Source organism: Rhinolophus sinicus, chromosome 1 (assembly GCF_057876585.1).
Source record: "Rhinolophus sinicus isolate RSI-liver-muscle chromosome 1, RSI-T2T, whole genome shotgun sequence".
In the NCBI taxonomy this organism is placed as follows: domain Eukaryota; kingdom Metazoa; phylum Chordata; class Mammalia; order Chiroptera; family Rhinolophidae; genus Rhinolophus; species Rhinolophus sinicus.
The window spans coordinates 57,532,840-57,552,159 of NC_142501.1; the positions used below are offsets into that span (position 1 = coordinate 57,532,840).

Genomic DNA, 19,320 nt, shown 5'->3' on the forward strand with positions numbered 1-19,320 from the left:
TCTGCCCAGCTCCTGCTCCAGTGCAGTCCCGACAGCTGTGCTGCCTTTAGCCCGCCATGGAGAGGACACACCGGTGTCCGTCCGCGGGCACCTCCCCAGCTCAAGTGAATGCCCCTGGGAAGGACTCCAAGAATGCTGCCCCTAGCCCAATCCCCATACCTGCCAGCCCCAGGTCAGAGAACACAAGGCATCCACAAGATAAAACTGAAAGCAAATTAATTTATAAAAAAAAAAAAAAAAAAATTTACAGAAAACTTTTGAACAGAAGAAAGGTGCCAAGACGCAGAGGAAGAGAAACATGGGGACATGAGGAACAAAGGGTCTGGTGGAAAGGACCAGGAATTGGTGGAGAGCCTGGAATCACATCTGCCTGGATAAGAGCTGGTACCAGAGGCACCGGAACTGGGGATCAGCACTGAGCTGCCAGCCCTTGGTTGGGTACTCCTGCCTCCCCTGCCTCCAAATCCCAGGGAATCCCTAGCTACCAGTCAAGGTTTTGATGGTCCTGGTGGGAAAGGAAAGAGGTTAGGGGGGTGATCCACCAAGTCATAAGAAGGAGGTGCTTAAGTGCTTTTTGAAAATTTCAGGTTTTTAAAACTTCCCATCCTCTTCTAGCTGCCCTCTCCATGTCTTCTAGGAGCCCCCTGATAGGACCCAGGGAGGAGAAAGAAGAGCCCCGAATGCCCTGTCCTTTATTACCTCTCACAGGAATCCCAAAAAATGTTTCCCCACCAAATGCACATATGCTGACATCAACTAGGCCGGTGACTTGAAAACCAAATCGACAATCAGAGGGAAAAGGGTCACTGGCTAGCTGGGGTGGCCTAAAACAGCAATACTGAGGAAGCAGAAGGAGATCGGTAGGAATAAACGGGGTGGGGTGGTTGAGGGGGTTCTGAGTTGACTCGCTAACAAGGGGCTAGAGGAACCAGGTTCTGCACCCTATTCTATCCCGAGCTCTTCCCAGAACCTTAATTTCCTTTTCCTAAAATTGTCACCTCCCTCCTCCAAAAAAATGTAAAAGTTGGATTTTTTTAGTGGGTGGAGGGAGCTCCAATGTGGCTTTAAAAAAAAAATGACTTCCTTTAGAAGGGCTTCATTTTTTCATCCATAAAAAATGCAGTAGTTTTGCGGGGGTGTACCCTTAGAAGTGGTTAATTAGAGCCTCGTATAAACACCTTCCCCCAGCCTTTCCTTTGAGGGCAGCTTCCCTGTCCTATCCTCTCCCAGACATGAGCACTTTTAAACAGAAGTCCTCGAATAATCCGATAGAAAAATGCGTGCCCCTGACAGGCACGGTTGGGGCTTTGGAGGGGCATGAGGAGCTTTCCTTACGTAGTGATGAACTCCAGGCTGGGGAAGGGTCCCAGTGGTGGGGGGCAGGGCTGTTCCTGGAACCTTGATCTCCATGGGGGGTGAGGGAGAGATGTCTGGCGGGCTCCTCACTGTGGAGGTGGCACAGGGGTCACTGTGCCTGGGCTCGGGGCTGTGGGGTCTGAAGGCAGAGGGGTGCCTGGGTCTGTGGAGAAAAGGAAGATGAATCAGTGAGGGTGAGCAGGACGGGGCTTCAGACCCAGGCTACCACGGGCAAACAGAACCGGGCACGGCATGCAATGGGTGGGTAGATGAATGAGGTACCCACAATCTACAACCTTCCCCAATACCCTCACCCACCTCACACTGGGAAAACTGATACACACCAGATTACCCTCTTGCCCCCAAGGGAACTCTCTAAATGGGGCATTTGCGTGTGATGGGGACAAGCAAAGGGGAAGGATGCCAATCATCATGCAAACAGGTAGCTGCTTTTCAAGTTTACAGCTGAGATGCTCTGTGCCACAGGACTCCGCCATGACCCACCAGTGAAAGGCCCCGGCATCCCAGAGGTGGCAGCTGCCAGGCTGGGGAATGGTGGGGGACAGCCAAAGAGGCCTTTCCTCCTATATTCTAATTTTGCCAGAGTGCTCAAAAAGGATCATGGGAGCTCTGGTACCCAAGCCCTTCCCCACCTGCCCTCCATCCCTCCATATGGACCCCTCTTCCCTCACCCTTCTCCCCTCCAGGACCCTTCTCACCTGGCAGTGGGCTGGCACTGGGCAGGAGGTTGCCCTGAACAGCTGCCACAATGGCAGGGCTCTGGGCTGCGGCGGATCCGAGCCCCGGCCCGAGAGGCAAGGAAGATGGCATGGTGGTGGTCGCCGGCAGGTTAGGATGTAGAGGGTTCGCCATGGACACAGGCAGGTTAGGTGGGGGGAGAGTGCCCGGGGCGAATGGGAGATGGTGATGATGCCCATGCAGGTTAGGAGGGGGGGGAAGGTTAATACTGATGGAGTCGGCTAGACTACCAAATGGGATGATGGATGGAGCAGGAGGAGGAGGAGGCGGCATGCCAAAAGGCAAACCCAAAGGAGCATTACCCGCCACGCCTGGGTGCCCGCTGCCTGGCACTGCCCCTGGCATCATTGAGGGAGGAGTTTGTTGGTTGGGGAACGGTGAGGGGCCTGGGAACGAAGAGGAAAGATCAAGAAGGTTAGAGGCAGAAAATCTCACTCCAACTCCCTTTCATAGCGAGGATAATCTAGTGACTCCTGGGCACCAGCTTTCCTTTTCCTGGAACTAGAATTAGTGTAAATCCCTGGAACAAAATTCCAAAGATCTGGATTTGGGGAGGGGTCCCTGCTGGCTCAGGGATGTAACAGAGGTGGGCCCATCTGTAGAAACGGAGGCTGATCCTCATCTCTAGGCCTATTGTGTACCCCAGTCAAGGGGGACGGAACATGCACCTGGAGCCCTCTAGGCAGCAAGAGTTCCAGAACCCATCACTTACCATGGGGTCCAGGGGGTGGTACCCCTGGTGGGACTGCCCCAGGCTGCGGGGCTCCGGCTGGTTGCTGCTGCTGTGGCCCTGCGGTTGGCCCTGCCTGCCCAATCTGTTCAGAAGGGCCCAAGCTTCCAGGAGGGGCCCCACTGCCAGCAGGAGCAGGGGCCACAGAGGCTGGAGCCATAGCCAAGCTGTGGACGGTAGGTGGCCCAGCAGCGCCTGTAGGTGGGATAGGCTGGGAGCCTGGGGGCAGGGCTGGCGGTGGCTGCTGCTGCTGCTGGTGCATTTGTTGGAAGTGCTGCTGCCGGGCCCTCATCTCTGCGTACTTCAGCTGCTCCATGTGGAAGGCTTGTCGGTCGGCCAGGAGCTGCTGCCTCTGATACTCCAGCTGCCAGTGCCAATTGAGTACTGTTACCCGTGTTCAGAAGATCCTGACGGCAAATGCCTTGTCCCTGCTTTGTCTCTGACAAACCCAGCCTGTCATTCTGGTGGTTCCCCACATCAAATCCAAATCACGTGCTTGGGCATCTCGTCCTCCCCGCCTTCCCCTCACCCTCTGGTTGCCCACATGGCTTCTCTCTCATTGCAATGGAGTTAATCTGGGGGGTAGCTCTTGCTCATTTCAGCTCCAAAGCTTTGAACTTGTCATTAATTTAAATTGAAAACCCTTCCAGTCCTTGTCATGCTCTTTTCTGCCTTAAACATTGGCTAAAACCTCACCACTCTTAGGAAGCGAACCCAGATCAACTCACTAGCCTCTGAGCTTTTTCCCCTTATTCTATTATCTCCTCAGAACTTATATACTTGATTTGAAATCTCTTACTTTGAATTTGTCATATACTTTAAGCATTAACTGTCTTTGATGTCTCCAATTAAAATATAAGTTCTCTGAGGTCAAGGTCCCCGTCTTCTATTTGTTTTTACACCTTCTCAAAGTGGTCCCCTCTCCTTGTTCATCTCATCCTCTTTCCAAGTTCTCCTCCTAGATCCAAAGCCTCTACCCTCTTATCATCCCTTAAACCCGTTCAATCACTCAACATATATTTATTGACAGTCTACTATGAGCCAACACTGGTCAAGGACCTGGAGATGCAGCAACCAACAACCGACTAGGATCTCTGCCCGATGGAGGAGCTGACATTCTGTGGGACCTTAGTCTCCACGCTTCACCTGTGGGCCACTTGTCTTGAACTGCGTGGGGCCAGCTCCTCCTGCCCTGGCCTGGGCTGCTCCACTCTGCTTTGAAGCCCTGTCCGTCTCACGCTCTCTGCTCTGCTGCTCCCCACTTCCCTGTTGCCCCATCCTCAACTGAGGTACAGCTCAGCATCAAGGTGGGGTCCCTGGACTCCCCTGACCCCCTAGGGGATGTTACTCACTGCTTCTCGCTCCCGGTCCATGATCGTCTCCAGCTCCTCAAAGTGCCGGAGTTTGATCTCCAACTTTTTCATCTGGGTCTCCACCAGCAGGGCCACCAGTGATTTGATCTTCCTCTCCTCAACGGCAGCCAAGTGCTAGGGAAGGAGGGATGGGACAGTGTGTCAGTGGGAGGACCCAGCTGAAGACATTCTGGGGCAGAGAAAGGTAGGGTGGAGGCTGGCAGGTTTTAAGAAAGAACTTGCTGTGGTCACAGCCCAGAGAGTAGCACAGGCTTGATATTTTTAAAAGAACGTGAAGAAAAAGAAAGCATGGCAAAGGGTAAGACAAGGTCAAATAATCAGAGGGTGAAAAACAGGCCCAATGGTAAAAGCTTAGAGCAGCAATGACCAACTCTCCCTCTCAGGATCAAAAGAAAAAAGAAACAGCCAGCATTATTCAAGGGACGAGCAAGGAAGGACTTCCTCCAGGAAGACGAGATCAGAAAGGGGGCGTCTCCTTCCTGGGGTCCTCTGAGTCTCTGGCCCTCACCTTGGCCTTCACGGCAGCAGCAGCCAGGGCCGCGGCGGCAGCAGTGGAGAGGTTGCCCTCACCGATGTCCCGCTCCACCTTGGTCTTCCTTTCCCCCTCTGACTCCACCACTTCCTTCAGCACTTCCTCCTGCCCCTCCTTTGGCTCCTTCTCCTTCTCAGGGTCACCTGGGCCAGGGAACAGGGCTGTTAGTCCTCCAGCCTTCCTTCTCTCCTGGACTTCAACCACCCTGCTGGGAGGCTCACCTATGGGGTCCCCATCGCTCTTCTCTGACTCCTTCTCGCTGTCACCTTCTTTCCCTTTCTCTTCATCCTTTTTGGGAGCCTCACTGGTCTTCTCCTTTGCTTCTTCCTCCAGAGCCCCAACTCCTTCTCGGGGTTCCTGGAGTCCCAAGGAAAGAAAAATAGAGGGTACCAGGGTGGGTGGTTTCTCACACAAAGGGACCAGACTGGGAACTGAATTTACACCTCTTACTTGGGAGGTGATCTGGCTCCAGGAGAAGCCCCCCTCCAAGCCCAGGCCTCTGCCTGAACTGGACGAAGCCAGTTCCCCATTAGCCCGGTGCCACGCCTGCCCCCCACCCTCCCAGCCCAGGTCAATCTCACTGTACCTTGGGCTCCTTCTTCTCCTCTGTGGCCTGGCCCTCCGCTCGCGTCTCGTCAGTCCCACTCTCCTCTGGGCCCATGGGAAGAGGAAATGGGAAACGACTGATACAGAGTCTGTCTCTACAATACTATTCCCATAGCCCCTTCTCCTGGCCGAAATCTTAGTGAGAGGACCAACAGGGAGCCATAGTCCCTAAGGTAAAGTCCTAGGGAAAAAAAGCCACACCCATCTCCCATTCATCTTGTGTTCTGAGGCCAACCTGAGGCAGCGATGGCACAGGGAGGCCTGGTGGCTCTGGTTCTTGGTGGAAGGGGAGAAATCTAGGCACTTGCCAGGCCTTACCAATCCGCTCAGGCTCATCAGAGGTGGTTCCGGCAATGCCACTGCTTTCCAGACCGAAGGCTGGGTCTGCCTTGCCTGTCACTTTGGCTGCTTCTTCCACTTTCCGAACATGGGCCTCCACCAAGGCTGTGGGTACCTCTTCCTTCATTTTGGAGAACTCTTCTGCAAGATCCAGAGGGGATGAGGCTGGGAGTGGGGGGCAGGGAGGCAGTTCTGGCTACCCCAAGTGAAAGCCCATCTCTTCATCTAGACCTGCGCGGAGCTAGACAGGTGCCTGAGCTGATGCCAGCAGAAGACAAGGTCAGTAGGGCAGCCACACTTCAGGGGGTTTCAAGGTCTGAGTAAACTAGCCCTTCAAACACAAAATAAGAAGGCCAGGACCCCTCCACATTACCTAAGGCCGACTTTGCAGCAGCAGAGGCGACTCGAGGATCGACAACAGAAGCCAGGAAGGCAACAGTGCTCATAACAGGGTTGCCTGACTGACTGAAGGGGATGGGCTGGTAGGCCAGGGGGCCCAGAGAGGCCTCTGAGTCCTCCAGGTATGGGTCTTCAATGGGAAGACGAAGGAAATGCAAGATGCACTCGTCCTGCGTGCGGCTTCCCACGTGTTCTGATACTTTGTTCCAGTCATCTTTGTACATTTCCAGTGCCTGGTGGTGGTGGTGGAGACACAACTTTGCTTATTTAGCCACTTTCCTTACAGGTCAACTCCCCCCATTCTACTAAGGGTAGCTGGCTTCAAAGCTCTCTGTGTTGTGGTTATTTGTGCGCTCTGCTGGGTCCAAGGGAACTTCCAAGAAGCACTAACAAAGGGTATGGAGTTAAGGAAATGGCCCAAATCCATGGCCTGGAGCCGTTCCCTGGTGCAGGTGCGACAGGCCCTCTCCACACTGACGAGTGTGTCTGGCACCCTGGCCACTTCTGTTTTCAAAGAACTCTCCTTTCCTTGCCCCAGTTACCTCCAGGAGTAGCAGGGTCTCCTGTTCTGTCCACTCTCGAGTGGCACTGGCCGCAGCTTTGCTCTGCAGGGGAAACACAGGCGGGGTCAGAGAGAGGAGCCTGTGACCCCTGAGAAGTGAAGGCGCTCTAGCCTGAGTCAGCCCACATCGCCATACCTTGGAGGGGACGTTCTTCTTTGTGTACATGTCTGTTCGCAGCCCAAAGTTCTGCATGTCTGTCGGTTTCTCTTTGCCTTTGTCAGGGAAGTTGAGCATTTGTTGTGAAGCAGAGGTCTGCTATTTGTGGAGGGAAAAAAAGAGGTGAGTACAAGTGACCACCAGGAGCCAGGGGCCGACAGAAAGAGAAAACAGACAGAAGGAGCTTCCTTCCCAAAGCCAGGGACACCCCTGGGTGCGACTTCCTCCCTCACTGCTGTAGCTCCTCTGCTCTCATGTCTCTTCTTCCCAGGCAGGGGCCCCCCAATAAAGGGGCAAATAAGAAGCCCAGCGGGGTCTACACCCCACCTACCAGCTCTGGCTTGCCCTTAGCGGTCTCTGGCACCAGGTCATCCAGCTCTTTGCCCTTTCGCCCAGCCTTGGTATCAGCATCAACCTGGCGGCCCTGGGGGACAGAGCTTGGCGTCATGGAGGCTGGGCAGGAAATGACCAGGCCAAGGCCCTAGAGGCCTCGAGACCAAATGCTGGGTGGCCCACAAGCTCTGGGGGACTCATGCCACTGTTCCATGTTCACTTAATGATTCATTAGATCTGTAGTTGGCATGATATCCATTTGTATTCACATATATCTTTACAGATTCTCTTAGGAGCTGGACACTTAGATTCTAATTCTAGATTTAGTACTCAGTGACCTTGGGCAAGCCACATAACTTTTCTCCTCTTAATTTTTGTAATGTATGAAATGGAAGTGGAAAAATGGAAGTGATAATAAATATGAGGCAAAAATGAAAAAATGTTGGAAATATGACAAAGTTAAAAATTTTCATGCAACTTAATTTTAAGCCATTTTTCTCTATCTGTTCCATCCCCTACATTAGCCTGTCTGCTCCTTGAGGACAAGGAGCGTCTCTTCTTCCTCAGCAAGTCCTCGAAGTCTTAGGGACAGAAGCTAAGAGAGGGTGCTAAACACCCGGGGCTGATTCCTGTCGCCCTTTGCATCCCATGGAAAAGGAAAAAGCCTCAAAACACTCCTGAACCATTACCCTAAAAAAACAGAAAAAGAAAAGTCCAAAGAAGCCCAATTTTACCCAACCCCACCCTGTCCCCACAGCCCCTCACCCTACCTGTGGGGTCTTGGGCTGCAGAGGGACCAGCCCTGAGGGCGTGTCCGCCAAGACGTGGAAGTGAGAGGTGGGTGGAGGCCCCATTGGGGTTGGCCGGCTCTCAGCATCCACCTGGTAGTTAATAAGACCCCATTGTTCTAGGAAGGCGTGGACTCTGTGAGGACAGGAGCCGAGACAAGGTCACATGATGGTCAGAAAGGTGCATGAGGAGGAGGGCTGGGGGCAGAGGTGGAGGCCTGAAGCTACCTCTCCCAGGCCCTCTTCTCTCCGCTCATTCTACTCCCTGGGAAATCTCATCTCCTCGCACCACATACATGCCAGTGACGTCCAAGTCTACATCCCCAGCTGGGACCTCTCTCCGCATCCACCCACCTAAATATCTCTTCTTGGACAGTCAGTAAAATCGAACCAGTATCCTTCATCTACAGACGTGCTTTCTCCTTTCTTCCACACTTTAGGAAGTGCCACTGCCATTTCCTCACGTCACTCATACCCTGAACCTGAACTTCACCTTTCTCTAAAGGTGTTTTTCCTGCTCATTCCCCTATGTTCCTTGCTGGCATCTCTACTTCTGCCAAGAGGTACCTGTGGGCAGACATCCCAACATCCCCCCCTCCTCTCAGCTGCCGAGACGCACCTCATGATGGCACAGACATCACCCGCCAGGTTCCTGCGGCAGGCGGTGGAGGTGAGGTACTCTTGGGGGTTCAGCCGGTAAGTGTCAATCATGAAGTTTCGATAAGCCAGGTAGCTTAGAAGAAAGAGATGAACAATGAGGGAGAAAAATACGTTATCTGTTGAGGGCTGAATGGTAGGAAAAACGATAAAGAAAAAAGTGGACCATTCGACTCAATAAACAATATGGGTCTACTATGTACTAGATGCCAGGGGTTCAAACTTTGCTTATTTTCCTTGATGGCATTTTTAGTTAAATGAATTATGTCCTTGGCTGTATTTGGGGATGTTTCATCTAATTTTTAAACAAGGAATCAAAAGGTTAAAAAAGGAGCCCTTATTTCCAAATGTAGATGTTAAAGGGAAGCCCATATCCATGCATCCACTAGTCAGCAGGACATGGTATAAAGGGCATGTTTCAACGGTGGAAAGATCTAAGTTCAAATCCCAGTTCTACCATGATGGCCTTGGGCAAGTTACTTAAATTTTTGAATCTCAGTTCCCTAATCTGTAAAATGGAGTGTCTGTTGAGGATTAAAAAGGGCTGTGAAGATCTAGTGCAATGCCAGGCATGTTGTAGGCACTCAAAAAAGGGTAGTTTTTGTGTGGTGTAGTGTAAAGTTTGAGACCATGAGTCAGACCAATGGATTCAGATCTCGGCTTTACCACTTACTAGCTCTGTGACCTGCAGCAAGCGACTTACCCCCTGTATACCTCCGTTTCCCAGTCAGTAAACTGGAGATGACAATAGGACCTGCCTCTAAAGCTGATGTGAGATTAAACTAGTCAATGTATGTAGGACACGTAGGCTAGCACCTGAGAGATAGTAAACCCTCAAGACAATTATCACCATTTCTTATTTTGTACCAAGAGTGAAAAGTGTAGAACAGGTCTAGTTCCAACCCTGCCAGCAGATCAATCATGTTGAACTCATGTCACCTGGTCACTACATCCTTTTCCCCTGGAGAGAGCAAGGCTTCTTTACACACACTGCTTTGCCCAGGAAAAAGAGGAGGAGAGAAGCATACCAGGCTACAGGGAAAGAAACATGGTGGGAAGGGAACAGGGCTCCAGAGAGGAGCTGAGGAACAGCTGGCAGCAAGCTCGCTGGGTTCTCAGGGGGCCTTGGCTCAGCACTGTCTCACCACCTCATCATGGCACTGATCCTGGGCCATCCCTAACCAGAGAAGATTGCCACGTCTCATCCAAAGCCAAGCAGGTTTGGCCTGAAGCAAAACACTAAAGGAGATGAAGACTGCTGAGCCCCAAGCCCGCACCTTACGTAACACTTCTCGCCACAGAGCCCTCTCTATCCCTTAAGTCATAACCTTGGGTCTTCATTTCTGCTCTCATTTTTCTATCAAAACCTACTCTCAGGGACCAGTCTGGTAAGAGCCACTTACATTTCAGTCAGAGCTATTACTTATGCTAGGGAGATCTGCATTTGGGACACCAGTAATTATGAATTGAAAGGCTTCGTACCCTGTTAAAGGAAATGGAGGGACTAGAGCAGGTACTTGTTTTGTACAGAAGAGCACGCTTACTATCACCGCTGGGTAAATCCTAGAGGGCAAGCCACCGCAGTCACAGTGCTAGGCTGGGCTCACGTCTGGGTAAGCCTCACATGGCGTCTGGCTCATCCAAGGAGCTCAAGAAATGTTTGCTAACCTGGATGTTGCTGGATCAGGAAGACTGAATGGGCACAGGGAGAGAAAGGGACTCATGAACTGAGATGTCCTTACATTTCTGGAGTCTTGGACTTGTTCTTGCCGTTGAAGAACTCGGGGAGAGCCCTCCGCTCGATGGCATGAACACTGCAAGAAAGCCAGACAGGATTCAGAAGGCACTAGTGGAGAGATGGGAGCCCCAAAGAGAGGAAAAGCCTAGAAGGTGGGGAGGGCAAACAGTTGGAGACAGCAGCAAGGAATTAGACACTTGCGGAGAACTTCCTGCCAGGGATCCCCTAAAATTGAAGTGTACCTCGGCCCATCTGGCTGAGGAAGAAATAACTTCTTTGGAGACAGGAGGAGGAACAACACGTGGACCCCAGGAGGCAGGGAGATAAGGACTCAGTGAGAAGTTGGAGCAACGATACCTGTTATAGTCAAACCAGGCCGCGTAGCTGGGAATGATGATGTGGTGGGTCTGTTCAGTCACGTTGTCCTCATGCAGGTCCGGGTTCTTAGTCTGCTCCCCCTTGTTCCCCGTACTGTTCTCATCCTCATCCTACGAGTACGGACGCTGCTGGACACTCAGCATTCTCATTTTGCCCCTAGAAACCCTCTGCTTCTCCCACCCCCCAGGCATGTGGGCACTAAAGATGGGTGTGGGAATGAACAGTTATGGGCCCCAGGACTCAAAAAGGGTCAGTTTGAGCTACAGGTAGAATTATCTAGGGAGCAAAAAGTCTAGGCAGTGCAAAGTTCTGGGAAGAGGGAACTTTATAATCACAAGTCAGAATCACATAGAGAGGGAGGGCCTTTCTAAACTGGCTCCACCTTGCCCGTGGTCTCCATGCTTTCATCCTCCTGTTCATCTGAAAGAGACAGCAAGATAGAAAGCTGGAGCACCCTAAGGGGCCGAGAAGAGCCCTACTTTCTGCAAAGCCTCGGCAGGCTCTGAGAAGGCGGCGGCTGACCTCCCCTCCTTGGGGCTCTGACTGCCTTGCCCGAGGCGCCCCGTCTTACCCAAGTCAGTCATGGTGCCTCCTTTGACTGGGGCTGACTCCGAGTCCTTCTTCGTGTTGACTGCCCGAGGAGAATCATTTTGTCAGACAGGTTTTGCCTAAATTAAGCCCTCACCTCTCCGCTGTTAACAGTTCTAGAGATCTCATTTTCTCCAAAAACTTTCTCCATCTGATCACATAATGTAGTAACTTCCTGCAGTCACAATCATTTTAGGGCTTGAAACTTACTTGCCACTTTTCCCCCTTCCCCAACCAAAAATTGATTTAACTTTTTTCCTATAAAGAAGCATCTTCTACCCTATTTACATTTACACATTTATACATCATCTTGTCTTTGATAGGCCTTTCTCTTCATCTGTGTGTCTGTAAGTTCTTAATGGATTGAGACAGCCTGACCAAATCACTCTGTAGAAGAGTGGTTGGATCTTAAATATTTTCGAAAGCAGAGGACACTCAACTGAACTTATATGAAAGCTCAGGAGAAAACATGGATAGAGAGAAGAGCTGTTCTGACGGATAAGAGGGTGGGAGCCAGAACTCCTCTCTCTCAATGGCCCCCTTTACTCCACTCCTGAAATCCACTCCTGGACATTTGGGGCCACTCTGCAGAATACAGACTGTAAACCAGTACTGGAGAGCAGTGGTCTCCAAAGCAGGCTTCTCACATGCGCAAGATGCTCCACTAGAATACAGGCAGAGAATATCAGAGCTTCTCTTTCTATTTGTTTTCTAATCTTATCCTTTACATTTTCCCATTTTTACGTAATGTTTGCATGTGTTTTTTAATGCTCCTAAAGGAGTGGTATAACAATTCATGTATATAATTTGTGTTCAAATACATTTTACTGACAGGGATGCAAAATCAAAAAGAGTTTAGAGACAACTACTGTCAGGTACAAAGCAGTCCACAACCCAGATATGGATGTGAAGTTAGAGGACTGTCCATGGTGATGACAATAATTTCAATAATCGGCTAAACTGAAGAGAAAGATCTTCTAGACCTGGAGCCGGGCCTGGGAAATCAGCCCACTCAGGGCGTTTGACAGAATAGGGGCAGGACAGGGAGTGGGGAAGAGCCCAGGAGGTAGGCCTGGCCCATACCTGTTTTGGGCAATGTCACCTCTTCTACATTGGGGACCGGTGAGGGCTCATCCATGTCCTTTGTCAGGTCTTCTTGCTCCTCTTCTCTGTGGCCACGCTTGGACTTGGTGTAAGGTGTTGAGGGACTGGAAAGGAACAAGAAAAGAAAACCCAGTCATCCTTGGACAAGGGGTCCCTGGAAGGAGAAGTTCAAGGGAGAGGAAACAAGAGAGAATCCCAAGGGCAGAGCTGAGCAAAACAGAAACCAATCACCTCAGAGTAATGGGAAGTGGCCAAGGCTTTCATCTGGAGATTCAGCTCTCTTTGAGTTTACTAATGGCTGGGACTAGAACTAAGAACTGGACAGCTAAAGAAGACCTCCTCATCCTCCCTCTCAGGACACCAATAGGACAAGGCCAGGTGGTTATGGGAAGGGATTTATTTGCCCTTCCGTCTTTCAGCGTGGAGTGGAGAGAACGGTGAAGCAGTGAAGGTAGGGGCTGGTTAGGGGCTGGCATACCCTTTCTTAGCATTTTTCTTCTTAGCTTCTGGGGTTGGTGAAGGAGATGGGGAGCACTTTCTCTTCTTATAGTTCCCTCCCTTCTTGTCCCGTCGATCTGAATCTGGGCTGTTCACCTGCAGGTTGGAGAATTGGGACAAATGTCAGCCAATAATCTCCAGTGAGACTTGTTCTGAAACTCATGCTAAGGGCTCCAGGAAGAAAGAAGAGGAATTTTCACCTCATCTGTCAATGTCTTGGCTGAAATCTTCTTTCGGCGGGAGACAGGGTTTTTATCATCATTTACTTCGTAGTCTTCCTCATTCATCCATTCATTGAAGGTATCTGTGTCCAGGATCCACTTTGCATGAACCTAAAGGACAAAGGCAGACTATGCTGGAGAGAAGCCTGGAAGCCACAGTTGTGTCTGGGGACCCTTAACAGAAAAGCCCAAGGGCACAGAAACCTCTGTTTCACCTCCAAAGAGTGGTCTGCTTCTGGCATTCTCCTTGGGGCAGGAAGGACAAGAAAAGCTCACCTTCCTAGGTTTCTCAGGAGTTGGAGCATCTTCCACAGATGCTTCAATTTCACTGGCTGGGATCCAGGTGTCATAACTGCCAAGGGAAATTCAGCGGGAAGTAGAATCAGTGAGATGGAGTTGTGGAAAAGGAAAGTGCAAATCTTTTACCTTTTCCATTTACAAAAAGTAAGTGGTTGTTTTTTGGTATGATTATTTTTCTAGTTAACACTGGGATTCTTCTCATTACAAACTAATAAAAATAATTACAAAATATTTCAAAAATAAAAAAAGAATGAAAAGGATCACCCTAACACAACTACATGTGACATTTAGTATATATTTTTTCCCAGTACAATTTTGATTTTACATAACTGCAATAATACTGGGGTTATTTTACATCCTACTTTTTAAATATTAATTTAATATTCATATACAAATTATCCATGTTATTTCTGTAAGTTTAAAGTCAGCACAATAGCCCACTGAGTAGATATACAAATTGGCTGGAATATTTTCCTACTGTTAGACATTTGGATTGTTGCTAATATTTACTTATCAAAAATTATACTGGGATAACCATTTCACACCTCGTCCAGTAAGCCCAAACCTCCCCAAGACAGAGGATTCGCATAATAGGAAGAACAAATTAACAAACCTAAAAATAACCCCAAAAGATAATAAAAAAATTAAATTAAAAACAAAAATAACCCCCAAAATAACTTGCTTTGCTAAATGTTCTAGGGCTTCTCACTCTGGCTCTTGTACTTACACCTGCGCTAGGAGCCCGTCCTCACCTGTCAGGATAGTAGCCCCAGTGCAAAAGAACCTGCTTATCCCTCTTCATGACCGGTCGTACCCATTCCTCTGGGGATAGAGACAGAGCAGGGAGAGATATAAGCTGAAGGGGTACAAAAAAAAATAACCCTGTGTATGATTCCTGTTGCATGCAGCAGGGGACCCGGAAACAGGAATGTAAAGCGGTAGGAGGATTCAGGCTTGAAAGGAGAGGAGCCCAGGCACAGCATGGGAACTGAGCAGCCCTCCACTTCCTAATCCAAGCCATTCACTGCAGTGGCCAGGAAAAGTCAGTTCTCACCTTCTTCCAGGTTCCCTGGGACAGGATACACAACATGGGAGGCGTTGTTCTTATCCTCAGTGACCGTTCCCTGGATGTCATAAGAAGAAGCAGGTAAATATGGTCCCCTCTAAATTACACAGGGGTGTAAATAAACCAAAATAAGATTTAACCACAGACCTGCCTTCCCAATCATATTTTGCCCAGACTGATATTAAAGTTAGTTTGTATTCTCTAAGCATGCACCAGCTGAATAGCAGAGGGAAACAGCTGGGATTGTGCTAATAATGGAGAAAAGGTAAAGAATTAAAAATTGCTACAGATAATCCCTGAATAGATGATCTACACATGGGAAATGTAAAGTTGACCTGTATGTCTCTAGCAATGATCTCTGCTTGTTATTCTAGAGTCCCAAAGAGCAAAGATTTCATTTTTCTGAAATCAGACAATCTCTAGTAGCTCAGTGGAAGTAGATGCCCCCCCCCTCCCATCCTGCCAGGCCAAGGCAGGCTAGGAACAGTGATCCAAACCTGTCAAGACTAGGAAATGGGAGGAGCAGACAGCAAAAGAGTGGCTCAAGGCCTCAAGTCTAGTCATTTTTCAGATAGGTAGAGACACCTCTGCAGTAGAAAATATGGCACCTCAGGTCTGCTTATTGAATGGAAAACATCAGAAAAAGTCATGGAGCTTCCAAAACCTCTCCTGTCTCACCCACTCACCTGGTGTCTCTTGATAATGTCCTTTAATTTTCCTAGCAGTTTGGGTTCAATTTCTGGGCACAGAAAAATGTTTGGTCGAGACAGGCAATTATTCTGTGGGGAGAAGAAACAGAGGGAATGAGATTATGGGAGAGGGTGTTTTGGATTCCTACTGAGGGAAGGAAAATGGATGGCTGAGGTTCATGACTATTACCTGCACCAAGGACTTCTCAATAGTCATGAACATTTCCACGTTGCGGTCCATGCGTGATGGATTCTGGAAGTCGTAACGCCGCCTTGTGAAGAGGTGATAATCTAGTGAGTGGTATAGCTCAGGTCTGGGGATGAGGTTAGGGTATGTGACTTTTTAACACGGGAAATTAGGAGGCAATCCTGCTCACAGCTGGTAACAAAAATCACCAGGGTTTACTGATATCAACTCACTTTGTACTCAGTCCAAAAGACAAAGGAACGCTTGAGATGCTAACCTAAGAATCCCTTTTCCTCTACAACACACACACTGATACACACATTCACACTCACACTCACACTCACTTTGGACACTTATTTTGGCTGTGACTCCAAGCCATTTTTCTGACCCAGCAAGTCAGGCCCACTGATGTAGCAAAGTAAGAGACTCATAAGAATGTCTACCTACGCTCTCCCACCCCAGAACAACCCCAAGGAATGAAAGGGGGAAATTCCCTCTAAACTAAATGTAAGAAGCACAGAGAGAGGGCATCTCACCATCCCTGGTCACTCTTGAATTTGTAGGCAGCTGCAAGTATGTGGCACAGGGCGCCTCCTGCTTTGAAATCTAGGAAACATTTGATCTACAAAATTGAGACAGGGAAGAAGTATATGCCAGTTACATCCAAAATTCTCTTGTTACTTAACAACCCTTTCACAAACCCCGTGCCATTGTATCAGGTGGCCTGGAAGAGGGGAGAGAAAGAAACCAACATTCACAAAGCCCCACCTTGTGCCAAGCACTTACTGGGTTACCTCACTGACCATTACAGAAACCCTACAAGATAGGTATACTAATCCCATCTAAAGATGAAGGAACCGAGACCCAAACAGTTTAACCCAAGATCACAGAGACACTAACTGACAGAGCCAGGATTTGAACACAAGCCTGTGTAAATTCAAATCTCATATCCTTTTAACCATAACACAATAGTTTCATGCACTGACCTGACACTCTGAGATAATCTGTTGTACAAAGTATTACTAAGACACAGGGAGTGGTAAGCTGGGGACTAGACCAAGGCAGTAATGCGCTGACCAAGAATAGAGATGCTAAAAAATTTACCCAAATATCAAAAAATCATGAAATTTACAAAACACTCCCTCCCCAGTTTGGAGGATTCCCCCCTTGCTTTTGCACTCACCGGCAGTTTGGTTAACGGTGCGTTGCTGACATGTTTGCCAAAAACTTCTTCCTGAAATTGTAGCAACTGTACAACCAGGCTAGACAGAGACTTGTTGGTAGGTGGTTCAGCTTGTATATACTGGGGAAAAGAGGGAAAGAAAAGAAAAATAGACCCCAGAAAAACTATCCACCATTTCCCTTATTACTTTCCCAGGAGTTCTGGAAGCATCTGGGGCAGAGAAAATTGTATCTTCTTCCCCCACATGTCAAGTTTCTATAACGAAAATGGTAGAAGGGAGGCCCTCTACGCCCCTCACCAGGAAGTTACAATTCTGCCTCCAGCCCAGGCGACCAGTGTTGGGTGCTGGGGACAAGGGGAGACCTTGGTTGCACCCTGAAATTGGAGTTGCAGGACCCTAACTCTCTAGCCAACAGCACTGAGGGTTGTAAAATCCTGAAGATTCAACAGGCAATGAAAGCAATACCTCTGAGGCGCTAATCAAGACAATAGTATATTTCTTGAGGTAACATTGTGGAAGTCTGAGATTCCCCCTATAATGTGGCCTAATAAGAAAGGTGCACAGAAATGAGGTAGGGAAAACAGACTGAGAGAGTGAGCTTGGGCAAACAGAGAGGGAGCTTGTGCATTCCGCTTCTGCTAGGAACAGGGCACAAATGTCTTTGCAGGTCCTCCTAAGCGGCAAAGACCAGCTACTAGTCAGCCTGGTGGGAAAGAACAAGACAACACCTGTCTTTTGTGAGGAAACCTTAAGTAACCCTGGGCCTTCTTACACATTTCCATATTCTGCTACCCAGCATCCTAGCCTTCTAATTTAAAACTGAGCCAGGACGCTAACTTTCTTTTTGCCTTTTGAACCCTGTTTCCTGAACCTTAATCACAGAGAAGAGTGCTCCTCTCAGTGCAAGGTGTAAAGAGATCCTTGAAGGAAAAGGTAAACGACAAAGCTCAGAGCTTGAAAGATGAACCAGGTCACAGGCTGTCACTCCCCTGAGGGCCAGAGACTAAGCCCCTAGACTGATCTTCCTTCCAAAAGGTCAAAGGTAGAAGCCTGGGAACCAGAGCCTCAAACTGGGGTGTGGACAAGCCACAGACCCAGCAGCTATTTGTCAGGATCCTGACACCCAGAGAGACCTCTGAGAGCTCATAACCAAGATCAGAGGGGCTTTCTCCTAAACCACTCATCACACTTCTGACAGGCTGCAAAGCTGGGCAGGAAGAACTGGGGAGCTGAAGGAAAGCCAGAAAGAGAATCCCTCTCAGGGTAGTGAGAAGGAAGTGAGGCAGACCATCTCCAGAGAAAAACCATATGTTTAGATGTTCCTTTCAACAAGGCCTAACGACAAAGACAACACCAGGAAAAGGTTCGGTAAAAAAGATAGGCAAGGCTTCTTGAACTCTTTGTTCACTACCTGATTATCTCCAGTTAATGGTGTTGGGGGCTAGAGATATAAAGAGTGCCCTACCCTCTGAACCCCAAACCAAGGCAATTCAAGGCCAGGTGGGGGGAGACTGCATTGTGAAACTGAGGAATGGTTTAAGAAGGGGTCGCTGCCAAGGAACTCCTATACCCTGGCTCCCAAAGAGGATTTCTTGTCGCTTGGCTGGAGGTGGGGACGAATGGTAGACAGGTGATCTTAGGGTGGGGGCTTTTTTCAGGCTGATGGAGCAGCCAAGGGCCTGCTCTGTGGCTGTTAACCCTCCTGCTTTCATCATCTCTCTCTGAACGTACACAAAGCACCAGGGAGGCCTCAGCCCTGCTGGTACCTGGCTCCGTGGGGAGCTCTGGCGGGCACCGTGGCGGGCACGCTGACTGGGGGGGATCGACACCGGGTCCACCGCTGGCCATCTCTCCCGGAAAAGCCCGGAAGGCGATAGCTTAGGGAAGGGTGGGCTGCTGGCACCGAGACCGGCCGGGGCAGTGGAGAAAAACAAGGGGCAGAGGGCGCAGCATTTCTCCGGAATCCCAGGCCGGAGGGGGGGCCGGTGAGAGGCTGGAGGAGGGGCGCAGGCCGGAGGGCGCGGTGGGGGCTGCTCCCGAGGCCGCGGAGGAGGGGCTGCGGGCCGCGGACCGCCAGAGGGTGGGCAGGATCCCGGGGCGCTGCGGGGCCGCGGTCCCTTTGTCCCGCCCCCGGTCTCTGCGCAGCCTGCCCGCGTACCTTCTTGTAGTTCTTGCCGAGCCAGAGCCGCACGTTGTCGAACTGGGTCACGGTGTCCGCGGCCTCGTAGTACTTCACGTTGGGGCCGCCGTCCTTCTTCCGCACCGCCATCTTCTCGGGCTCGGGCCCCGCCGCCGCCGCCCGCCCCGCTCAGCTCAGCTCCCGCCTCCTCCACCTCCTCCTCCGCCCGCCTCCCGCCGCCTCCCGCCGCCACGGCAGCCGCCTCCCGCCGCCCTGGCCGGCCCCGGCCCGCGCAGCGCCGCCTGCTGGCCGGCAGGGGGCGGCGGCGGCGGAGCGCCTGGCGCGGGACCGACCCTGGCGGCCTCCCCGGCAGCGGCGGCGGAGGGAGCCTTGGCGAGGTGGCTGCTTCCTGGAGGGGGCGCCCACTCTCCTGAGACCGCTCTTGACCTCACGTGGAATCTTCTTCCTTTTTGCCTCTCTGCCCGGGAAGTGGCAGCTCTATCCTATCCTAATGGGATGCCCATCGCCTGAGGCACCCCCAACTCCAAGTGGTCCTCACCTTGCACATTCCTAACCCCACGGACCTCCTAATCCCAAGGAATCCCCTTTCCCCAAGATGTTTCGTCCTCGTCCTTTCTTCCAACTCCAGGAGTTCCC

The 19,320-nt window shown here is 50.4% G+C and overlaps 1 protein-coding gene across 12 annotated transcripts; it reads right to left on the reverse strand.

Moving 5' to 3' along the window:
- Positions 1–199: 199 nt before the first annotated feature.
- On the reverse strand, positions 200–18,933 carry SMARCC2 (SWI/SNF related BAF chromatin remodeling complex subunit C2). 12 transcript variants are annotated; one of them, XM_019742277.3, is made up of 30 exons: positions 18,703–18,933; positions 16,544–16,663; positions 15,897–15,982; positions 15,364–15,445; positions 15,171–15,263; positions 14,473–14,542; positions 14,171–14,240; positions 13,395–13,470; positions 13,098–13,229; positions 12,878–12,993; positions 12,379–12,503; positions 11,279–11,338; positions 11,090–11,127; positions 10,687–10,817; positions 10,334–10,405; positions 8,554–8,667; positions 7,917–8,070; positions 7,145–7,237; positions 6,793–6,909; positions 6,637–6,699; positions 6,069–6,327; positions 5,675–5,836; positions 5,337–5,401; positions 4,972–5,107; positions 4,727–4,893; positions 4,198–4,332; positions 2,828–3,209; positions 2,418–2,501; positions 2,076–2,141; positions 200–1,519 (listed from the first exon to the last, which is right to left on the reverse strand). In XM_019742277.3, the coding sequence occupies exons 1-30, from the start codon at positions 18,811–18,813 to the stop codon at positions 1,443–1,445; spliced, it is 3,456 nt and encodes a 1,151-aa protein (XP_019597836.2). In that variant the 5' UTR covers positions 18,814–18,933; the 3' UTR covers positions 200–1,442. The 12 variants fall into 12 exon arrangements, with proteins under 12 accessions (XP_019597836.2, XP_019597834.2, XP_088656103.1 ...); XM_019742275.3 differs by having other exon boundaries at positions 6,793–6,912; XM_088799977.1 differs by lacking the exon at positions 7,145–7,237.
- Positions 18,934–19,320: the final 387 nt, after the last annotated feature.